The sequence below is a fragment of the Prunus dulcis genome, chromosome 6 (assembly GCF_902201215.1).
Source record: "Prunus dulcis chromosome 6, ALMONDv2, whole genome shotgun sequence".
NCBI lineage: Eukaryota > Viridiplantae > Streptophyta > Magnoliopsida > Rosales > Rosaceae > Prunus > Prunus dulcis.
In genome coordinates, this window is record NC_047655.1 from 10800078 (window position 1) to 10811238 (window position 11161).

At 34.7% G+C, this 11161-nt stretch overlaps 1 protein-coding gene across 1 annotated transcript; it reads left to right on the forward strand.

Moving 5' to 3' along the window:
- Positions 1-3246: 3246 nt before the first annotated feature.
- Positions 3247-4351, forward strand: LOC117629545 (transcription factor MafB-like). Its single transcript, XM_034362056.1, has one exon. The coding sequence runs from the start codon at positions 3384-3386 to the stop codon at positions 4104-4106; it is 723 nt and encodes a 240-aa protein (XP_034217947.1). The 5' UTR covers positions 3247-3383; the 3' UTR covers positions 4107-4351.
- Positions 4352-11161: the final 6810 nt, after the last annotated feature.

Consider the following 11161-nt stretch of genomic DNA (forward strand, 5'->3'; position numbering starts at 1 on the left):
CTCCTCTCCTGTTCATTAATTGAAGTCATCACTTTATCCATGTAACTCATGTTGGCCACCGGCGGCGGAGTTTCCTCAACTCGCATTGGCACCTCTACATCTTGGCTTTCAGTAACTCCATCTTTAGATCTTAACCGCTTATGGTTACGCAACATCTCAACTGGTAATCCTGGTGATCTCCCTTCCATGGGAGGAAATTCTGTAAAAACCGAACAAATCAGAGCGTCCTCTCCACCTAGTACGGTGGTTGCGTCGACGCCAATTTTCCCTTCAGAGTTTGCGTCAGCGCCAGCCCTAGAGTTTGGGTGTTTTTTATTATTGTGATTTTCATGTTTAAAACAGTTTTCTCTAAACAACTTGATTATTCTATTTACTTATTAAACTCAAATACATGTTGTAGTATTTTTTTTGTTGTAAATTTTCTTTATTCACGAAAAAGAAAGTGTGATTTTAAGAGTCTGTTTATATATTTTACTTGAGAGTATAAGAGCATCCACAATGGGCTCCGTAAACCACCTATTTAGACAAATTTTAGAGAGGATTTGGAAATGTACTACTCTAACCATACTCCCTATTCACCTCCTAAAATAGGAAGACCTCTAGGAGTTCCTAAATTTGAGGAGAGAGAAAGGAATCCTAGTGGCTCCCTATAATTTAATGCTGCTTTATTTAATGAATATTTCAAACATTTAATGAATGTTAATTTATTTTGATATTATTTTTTTAATAGAGATGGACCAATTTTGCATTTATGACTCCCTAAACTAATTAAATTTTATAGAGAGCTCCTAAAATAACTTTTATATGTTTTTAGCTAAAATTTAACAAAAAAATAGAGAGTGATTGTGGATGCTCTAAGAGTTATTATATTGTTATGATTGTTGAAGTTGAAACAAAAGAACTGTTTTTTATTTATTATATGTGAAACCATAAGTCTGAATTATAAATCATATATGTTTTTAAAATTAATGCTTTGAAATCGCGACTCTTATAATTATGACATAATTTCTTTGTATAAATTCCGCTACACATTGAATTTATGGTTTTTAGTGTGTACGTTATTCAATTTCACACTTGTATTTTATAATTGAGAGTTTGCTATGATGAAATTTAAGGTTTGATTAATATATTTCTTTTGTTTTGAATAAAAAATAATAAAAATTATTTCTTTAATTAATTTACTCTGAAGCTTTACACTGGCCATTCATTTGGAATGACAAATTGATATTTTACAAAGCTTAGACTACAACTTATTTTATTAATATGTTTAATTAATGACTTTATTTCAATAGCGTTGGTATATTAATATTATAATCATTTTATTACTTATGTTGGATATCAACCATATCTTTGGCTCTGGAAAATGGATCAAGTTATGTTATATGTGGTGTCTTACGAGTATTTTGTGTAATTATACATATATATTGCATTAACGTTCTTGTCCAAAATTTATCTTATTTATGAAATAGAGATTTACACTATTTTCAAGCGGGAGTTATGATGGAATCGACATATTGAGGGTCCAATATCATATACTGCGAGATAAGTGCTACCAATTAATACTTCATCTTATGCAAATGTGAGCATTGCTATAACTGTATGTGATTCCAATAAATTAACTTGGTTTGAATTTTGTGAAATGAGACAATACATAAACTTATCATTTTCCACTTGTTTAGTTTTGTCAAATTTTAAATAAAGAAATAAATAACCAGAAATGAAAACGGAAATCTATTTCATGATCTTATCTACCTGGTCTTTTTGTTCTTTAGAAATCAGAGTTTGTATTGTGTCTGTTTATTGTTTTATTTAATCTAGAAATGCCAATTCATGAAGAAAAAAAGCCTTCTTGATTGTGTACACATTGGTATAAAAAAAAATGCCTATTCTATTTTACGTGCATATGCATATACTGTTTCAAAATACAAAAATAAATTTATTTTTTTCTTTGTTGAAATTAATTTTCCATATTTTGCCTAATGATCACACTTTTTTCAATTCCGATATTTATTTTGGCAATAAAGTTGTTAATAATGTTGAGTGATTATTGCCCTTAACATGGTTATGAAACTTATTAATTATATTTTTGTATTAATACCGTTAAACTTGGCAAGAGCTTTATTGGTTGTCTTGCCGAATAGTGCTATTAAAATACAAAAACAAGATTTTCAGGTTTTAAATGATATATAATTTTAAAGGAGAAGTGAAGACTTGTTGAATTATGGAGTGAAAAATGATATATAATTTTGTTAATTTTTATATACGGTTATGTGCAATTATATATCATTATTAAGACTCATAGCATAATTTGTTCACTAAATTCATAATTTTGAGTTAATTGTCATAAAGTGTATATGGAGACGACTCAAACAAAATGATAAATTTTATATCATTGTAAGTAGCATCTAATTTTGAGTTTTAGTGTAAGACCTTCAACCTGTAAATCCTTTAAAATATTATTAGCATACTTTATAAATTTAAAATTAAATAAATAAAAACTTTTTTGGTACAGTTTTCATATATTTTGAAAATTCCCTTAATTAGTGCGGGTGAAAGCCACATTACTCCCTAGCTGAAATCTTTTATTTTTATTGTAATTAATGAAAAGATTTAATTATTTCATCTATATATAAAGCAAAAAGCAGAGAATAGTGAAACATTCAAAATATCAAAAAATGCCATTGGTTCATCCAAACATTAAGAATTAAAATTAGGGAGATTCATTATTATACCCAATATAAGAGCCCAAATTACAAAAATACCCTATATGAAATGGACTTTAAAAATAGACCCAAAGCTTATTTACAATATAACAAAGAGACTTTTAACTTCTTATAAATTACAAAACTGTCATCAATTTATTAAAACAAACTCAACCTCAAAACCTCATAAAAAAACTCAAAATACTCAAAGGGTATGAAAGTAATTTAATAATCAAACTTAAATTTACAGGGTCAGCTGTCAATTTTTGAATTTTTTTTTTGGTTTGTTTATAGAAATTCAATAGTGTAGGGTTGATCTATATTATTAGTGCTAAGAATGGATATATCACTAAATATCTCTTAAAATTATTAATTAAATTAAAATAATATGATAAATTCATACTTTTTTATATTACAAAAAAATTAAATAATAAGTTTTATTTTTATAGAATACAACTATCCATTATTTTTTTAATTTTAAAATAAAAAAAAACCTCTTGCAATCGCGGTGGAGAGGCTAGTAAATATTTATAAGAATCCTCTCGCTCTCTCTCCCGCACTCCCTTCCCTTCTCTCACTCCCCACCTCTCCCTTTCAAACCCCCACTTCGCCCCCTCTGGTGACAAAAGCACAACACCACCTCCGGCGCTCCAACTTCTACTGACCCGACCCTAAACCCACATGGACGTACCCAACCCGACCCGCCTCCGACCCAAGAAATCCACCACACCCTCCGAACGCTTCCTCGGCGCGTATCCCCACGCGCTGCCCAATAACCCTAGCCCCGCCACCTCCATCGGCGACGAGCTCAACGAGGACGATGTCTTCTGGAGCAACGACGTCGCCGCCGAACCCATTCACCACTCAACCCCTTCTTCTTCTACCTCCTCAACCCCGCGCCACCATAGCCATCACCACCAACACCACCATCACAAGGGCTTTTCTCAACCAGAGAGCTTCGGCATCCTCGCCGCTCTCCCGGAACGAGAGCCCTCCTCTTCCAATCACCGACCCCACTCCCATTTCTACCACAAGTGCTCGGTCTCATCCTCCGCGTCGTCCTCGCCCTCGCAGCTAATCCCGGCGATTCCGAAGCCGCCTCACGATCGGTTTCACCACCCGCCTTTGTCCTCTGTGAAGTACCACCAGTCGGCGCCGTTGAACGTCCCGGTGTTGGCCAATGCGATGAGGAAGCACCGGGAATTTGACGCCGTGGACGACGACCAGGATGACGACGAAGGAGAAGGCGAGATGCTGCCGCCGCATGAGATTGTGGCCAGGAGCTCGTCCCACACGCCGATGCTCGCGTGTTCGGTGCTGGAAGGCGTGGGGAGAACATTGAAGGGCAGAGATCTCAGGCGGGTTCGCAATGCGGTGTGGCGGCAAACAGGTTTTCTTGATTGAGGACGAACTCTTTATAACTTTTCCTCTCTTTTATTTGGGAAAAGAATTTCAGAGTTCGTTTATTTGTTGTTTTTTTAATGTTAAATTGGTAGCCAATATTCAAGTGGTTGATTAAAGTGTTGAGTAATTTCAGGGAAGTTTAGTATACCTTGGAAGAAATAGAGTGATTATTGAGTAATTTTTTAATTTTTTAAATTCATGTTTTAGTTTCTGAGGTAATGAAGGCAGAGGCATGGTATTCTAAAGTTGTTTTGCTTATTGTTTATGGCTGTTGCTGAAGCAGAGGGTTCACTCATAAAACCAAAAACTTTGACATATATTAACCTTGACAGAGGAGAATCAGTTCATCAACATCAATAGGCTGCAATAAGAACTCTAATTGTCGTTTGCTTAACACAAGTGTTTTATGGGCTAAAAATACATAAAAATTGTTTTATGTATGACTTATGTTAGCTTAAGATGATGATGATACTGTTTATGTTCAGTGATGATGATACTGTTTGTGTTCAGTGATGATGAAATGAAAGATTCACTCATTAGGATTGAGTTCTCTGTCGTTCACATCCTTAACTTTTGACAATGAACTGATAGTGTGTATTCTTTAAAATAAGTCTGTAGAATGGTGTCAATGTATTACTCGTGGCTTGTCAACAATGAATCTTTTTGTTAACCACTAAAAAACCTTTTGGTCGCAAAATATCTAGAATTTTCTCTCTTCCTTTTCACTGTGAGTTGCATGTGGTGGTTAGTTTCACTCCACAATAATGCATAGAAGGTACAAGCATCAACAGATTAGAAAGTGAATTAGAATTATATGCATTGCTTAGATATTCCCTAAATGTCATTTATTCCATTTTTTTGGTTGGTTATTGCATTTTGGAAAGGGATGGAGAAGGATGTGAATTTGATATTTCCTCTTTACAGAAGGTAGTGGTGTCATTTCCAACTGGGTTGTGCCCTGCCGCCTTTCATAATTCCAATTAAGGGCAATGAGCGTTTTCAAATCTTTTTAAAGCGGAGATCTAAAGAATTAGAATTGAATTAGAAAATAGGCGTGATTACTATCTGGATTATGCCCGGTCACATCATTGTGCTAAATTAGCATACTGAATTTTTTGTGATCTTTCTAAAGTAGAGGTCTAAAGACTTTATAATTGACCAAGAACCAATTATTTGTTTGTGTTTTTATTTTTAAAACTCATTTGCTCCTCGTAGGTGATATTTCTAATAGGATATGCTTTTTCCTGTAGATTCACTGGTATTTGCTTTATGGTAGTATCCACGAGCACTTTATCTGAAATTACCATACTATATTTGAGGATATTGTTTTAACTTATTGGGGTTGAGTTTGGATTGTTCAGTCATTTTTATTATATTAATTACCTGGTAGGGCAGATGGATGACTTGAAAGTTGGGTCCATTAAAAAGAAATAAAGTGGGAAAGGAAAGAAATAAGAGTATGTGCATGTTAATTTTAATTTTTTTCTAAGAGAATATTAATCTTAATGAAACCGTGATTTAGAAAAACAAAAGAAAGAAAGAATAGAAATTTGGGGAAGAGGTTCACGCTTCACCTGTTTGTATTGTGCCCTTGATTTCGCCGCAAATTTGGAGCTTCTGTTTTTGTGTTCTCGATACCACTCTTTTACTAGGTTTTTAGATCATGGCCTTTTGCAGACAATCCATTGATAGCTTCTTATGCATATCAAACTTATTGGAGAATTTTAAGTAGCTGCAAGATATGGTAGTTTTGCAGTATGAGTCATATGACTGATACCAATGATTATTATTTAGTTAAACGTTTTTAACGCATAATACATATTACTTTTTGTTGAGATGCCTCTTATATCCATTATTTCTGTGTCCTTGGAAGTTAGTGAGGGGTTGTGCTTCCCTATAGATGTTTTGCATTTATAAGTAAAGATGTTGCTTTTTCCTCTTTGCGGTCCTGATTTAGGGCTCGTTTGGGAGTGATTCTAGATAGGCCAGAATTACTTTTGGGGGAGAAACACCTCACATGTGCTTCTTCATAAAATCACTTAAAAACACTTTAAGTGATTATATGGAGAAGTAATTCTCCATAGAAGTGATTATTGGCCTATCCAGAATCACTCCCAAACGAGCCTTTATTTTTCTTCAAGAGGTTCTCAAGGAGTTTATTATCTTGGATATCTACTCATCAGCTTGGCCAGCTGGAAACTTTGTAATATGCAGTACTGTGGTGGGTGGGCCTGCCAAACTCAATATTTGAGAAACTATTTGTTTTTGAAACAGATTTGTTAGCTTGCAGGCAATTTTAATGTCGTTAATTATGTTCTGTAAGTGATTTTCTGAAAATGCATTATCAAAATTGTCTTTCGTAAGGATTTCTCTGAAGATGAGATTATGGCCAGAGGCCTGGGACTGCTCCGAACCTCTAACTATTATTGTGAAATTTATGGAGGGTTTTGAGGATAAATCTGCAAGGCTGAACCAAAGTTGATGGACCCTCTTGCAGTTCACTTCCTGAGCTTAGACCTTCATGTTTGAATATGAAGATGATTGTCTAAGGTATATTGGAATTTGGAACATAGTAGGTTGTACATTTGAAAGAGTCGGTGCATGGAGATAATTTAAGAGTTTGAACTGGTTTTCAGGGAGATAATCATTTCGTTCCTTTACGGTGTCTTGAAGCCTTGAATCCTGAGTGGAGGGAGCAGCTGTGGTCATTTCAAAGTGAGGGTATAATGTGTCTTTATGCAATCACTTTGTTTTGTTAGGCATAGTGGGGGGCCTTAGGCATGTACTAGGAAAAGATTCTGATCGAGTTTGGTGTGAGGACAATGTTGGGGGGCCTAATGTTGCAGTGTTTTCAATTCATGATTTGTCCTGTTAGTTATGTTTAGCACGAACTCTTAAAAATGATAATGACTGATAATTGATTCGAGCTGTGTTACAGAATTTTCATGCTTCATTCTGAAATCTGGTGCAGGAAAAGTTAGGGTGGGATTGGATCTTTATTTATCTTTTATGCTGAATAATATCTTATCTTCTGCATTTTATTAATTGTATGCTTCAGAAGGGTTTTGTTGTAATGTGGGACTTTCATGTTTTGTCATTATCTTTGAGCTGAAGCAGAATTTAGATGAGTTCTAGATCTAGATTGAAATTGTTATTCTAAGTTTGGAGGTCTAGGAATCAGCATCGGAGTTGGGGGGGTTCCATTTGTTCAGTGGACGGGGGATTTCTTTCCTGAGCTATATTAAAGTTTATTAGGTGAACTAAATATACAATTATTGCACAGGTTGTAATTGTTTGGATCTTTTGCTGTGACATGAAGTCTGAAGGTGAAATAGATCAAATGCTTTGCAACATGCATGAATAGATTGTGCCTGTGAGCTAGATCTTTTAAGTTGCAAGATCATTAAGCTATTTTCGTCCGAATCAAGTGAATGAATCTTTAGGGTTAAATTTACAGTTTACAGTAATTCACCGGTAAATTAACCGAGTCTGGTGATCAAGAAGTCTATCTTTACAGCCGTCAGATGCCGGCTTTGTACCTTTCAACAATTAAGCCCTCTTCTCTCTCTCTCTCTCTCTCTCTCTCTCTCTCTCTCTCTCTATCCTCTGGAATCTTCCTAGTTTACTGATTTAATTACCTTTCCTATGTGTTGTTTAGTTTTACGCATTAGCTTCTTTGGGGCGCTGTCCTTGTTTCTGTTTTCTGGTCTGGCCTATTTGTTTGGCCTTGTTAGGCTGTTTGGTCTTCTCTGGGCTTTGATTTTTAACTTGACTTGAGCATTTGCCCTACTATCGTTTGGTTTCGTGTATCTTTTTTGATCCATTCTATGCTCTTTGCTTGCGAAATACAAAAACAAGAGTTTAACTTGAAAGCCCGTTCGTTTATGGCCTAGCTAGCTTGGCCGTCACGAACAATGTTCTTGAGCAGAGTCTTGCAAATACAATCCATGAACAAGAGTAAAATACAACCAGTTAAAGGGCATCCTTCCGAATAAGATGAATCATTTTCTTTAATTAAACTCGAAATTGATATTTAGTCCAACCAGGAGTATACTTCTTAGCTTCCTAATAATTTCCATGGCTTGATAAAGTATGTCGAGTTAAGGTTTGAGCATAACTGTAATTTCAAGTTCAACTCAGCTCGGGCAAGCCTTCGATGTGAAATAACCTAGTTGGGTGAAGCTAGGCAAATCTTAACAAAAGACTCCTTCGAGAAATTGGTGTTAGACATGCTGCAAAGAATGGGACAGTAAACTTTAATCTTTATATACATACCATTCAAGCACTAATCAGTTAGTAAGTTAATGCAAGGAATGAATGTTAACTATTAAGTATTTTTTTTTTTTAAATTATAAAATAATCGAAGTTCAACTTCAATGGTAAAATCAAAGATATCAACAAGACCTCAAAGATATAACTCTCCTCAGGGAAACAAACTAACATGTTAAAAACAAAACTAAAGCGGACAAAAGTCACACTAAAGCTATTAGCCCTCATTACCATAATTAACCATAAGTCCAAACAAAGCCCGCATACCCAGCATAACCAAACCCCAAAGCAACCCATGAGCCTAAACGAACCCTACCACCTCCACTTAAAGAAGCATTGTTGCGGCCACACCCACCACCACACTCGTAATTGATTTGGGGAAAACATGATTTTCAGTGATCTACCTCCTCATAAGAGCAAACAAATAAACCAAAACAACTACATTGACAAAGAACAATTGGGTGATTTGTAGCAATCTCTGTCTCCTTTGATGTAACCCAAATTGAGAGAACATGAGCAATGTAGATAACGGGTTTGGGAGAAAGATTTGTTTGAAAATGCCTAAAAGGGGTGATAGGGAACTTCAATCTGAGCATGGCTCAAAAGAAATCGCCACAAGCGGCTTCTTATTTAAAACACTCAAGTAGACTTATTCACTAACCCAAAAAAAAAAATTTATCATAATTGTACAATTTTTAGCCACAGTTTACCATGTCATTTAATGATTCGAACAGTTCATTTATAGTTCATCATTAAGGATCATCCTGGAATTTTTATTTATCATAATTGTATAATGTTTAGCCATTTGATTAACATTGTGAATTTTTGTTGTTTATAGGTACAATTGTGTTAGTCTATTTATCTTATTACAGTTAAATGAGTAAATTGTATTTTGATTAAATTATATATATAATGCTCAAGTGCTAAACGATTTAGGGTTTAGACTGATTTAGGGTTTCTCTCTGACAAGCATTCTAAACAAGGATGGCCTATCATGCCTACTGCCACAAAATGGTTAGACTGATACTGGTTGGTTTGTGACGACTTAAGGCTTTTTGAAGCAGCGTCTCTTTCTTTCCAATATGTATCCAAAGCTATGTCCACTTTTGATGTCTCATCTGCCTGTAGTCCCCTGTCATTGGACTCCTGCCTGTTTGTAATTGGTGCTTTGTTTGCACCCTAGTTTCATTCTAGTACCAATTTGTCCAATTAAAAAAAGTGCTAAACGATTGAAAACCAGTTAAATGAGTAAATTGTATCTTATTTCAGTTAAATGAGTAAATGAGTAAATGAGGTTCTCCTCCTCCTGATTGACAAATCAAATGTCTGGTACATTAACTGCAATACTTTACACTAGCTTAGACAACTTAACATGCAATAACCTACTCTCCTTTCGGTGCCAACTTCAGTTATTTCTAGCTACCTTTATGTGCTGCGGTATATGTAATGTTTAATTCAGAGATTTGGTACCGAATGCCGTTGTGCATTGGAATGATTATTGGCTGGATGAACTATTAGGTCTAGCATGCATGGAATTGTCATTAGAAATGTTTCAAATGCTATTGCATATTTCCTTTTGTTTTTGTTTTTTTTTTTTTTGGGCGAACTTATTTCGAGCTGAACTAGTAACCAAGTTAGCAAGGGAGAAGCGAAAACTAGGCCAAAAGTGGCCTTGGGCCCTCACTCTTTTTATTATTGTCTTAGAATTCTAACTCAGTCTCATTCCAAGTTAGTAGCCCGATAAGTCCTCAATATGGATATACATATACTTGCAAGTTGAAAGTGTAATTATTAAAGAGAATGATAGGGGGAATGCATGGATATCATGGGTGGCATTGTACCCTAAAACTTGAAAAAAAACACACTCATCTTGTGCGGAGAAGGACATCTAACCTCCCCAATAAATAATCTTTCTTGCCACAACAAGAAAATTGGGCGGCAATATTCATCATCCCCGAATTCGTTGTTCATTTAATTTTTGTTTCCTACTATGCATGCCAAGTGAAGGTTACGTTTCTAATCTAGACATGACATGTGCACTAATCACTCTATTAATTGATATATTAGTGTTAGCCAGTAAGCTATACAAGAGTATCTTTCATATGACGTTTTATTAGAGCATCTCCAACTGATATGTCAAAAGTGTCATATAGACATTTAACAGCTAAAAATAACATATCACGTCACTCTAACCGATGTGTCAAAGCTGATGTGGAATGAATGCTAGAGGTTGAGATGTTATTTTTGACATCCCAAAAGCATGATGTCAAATGAATAATTTTTTTTCTGTTTTTTTTCTTTTTAATTAAAAATAAATCAACACTAAAATATAATAAATAATAATTCAATTTGACATATTTTGACATATGCTCTTAGCAGTTTTTCTTCGATGCTTTATCGCATTAAATACGAACGGTTAAAGTTTATATTTTTAGTGGTAGAGTATGTACTTGGACGGGTAAATGTACTAGTTCAGAGACTCGTGCTACAATATACTAGTTGGACAGTGTGAAAGGGTGTTTGCACTAAGTGCAGTACTGGAGAAAAACCTATTTTTCGGTTATTAGTATATATATAATGCATAAAAGTTACAATGCTAGAAAATATCAGATCCAAAAGTTTTAAGCCGCTATAAGCAAGAGGTGGATTCATTTCCCGCAAGCATCATATCAAAGCTTTAATAGCATATCTTAATGAGTGACTGTAACGTACAATTCAACTAAACGTTAAGAGCGTCGATATAACGAAATTATAATACGACGTTTTTAGAATATAAAAACTTGCTT

What these genes read in the sequence shown, in the direction of transcription:
- LOC117629545 (XM_034362056.1), top strand. Translation starts at nt 3,384, where the DNA reads ATGGACGTACCCAACCCGACCCGCCTCCGACCCAAGAAATCCACCACA.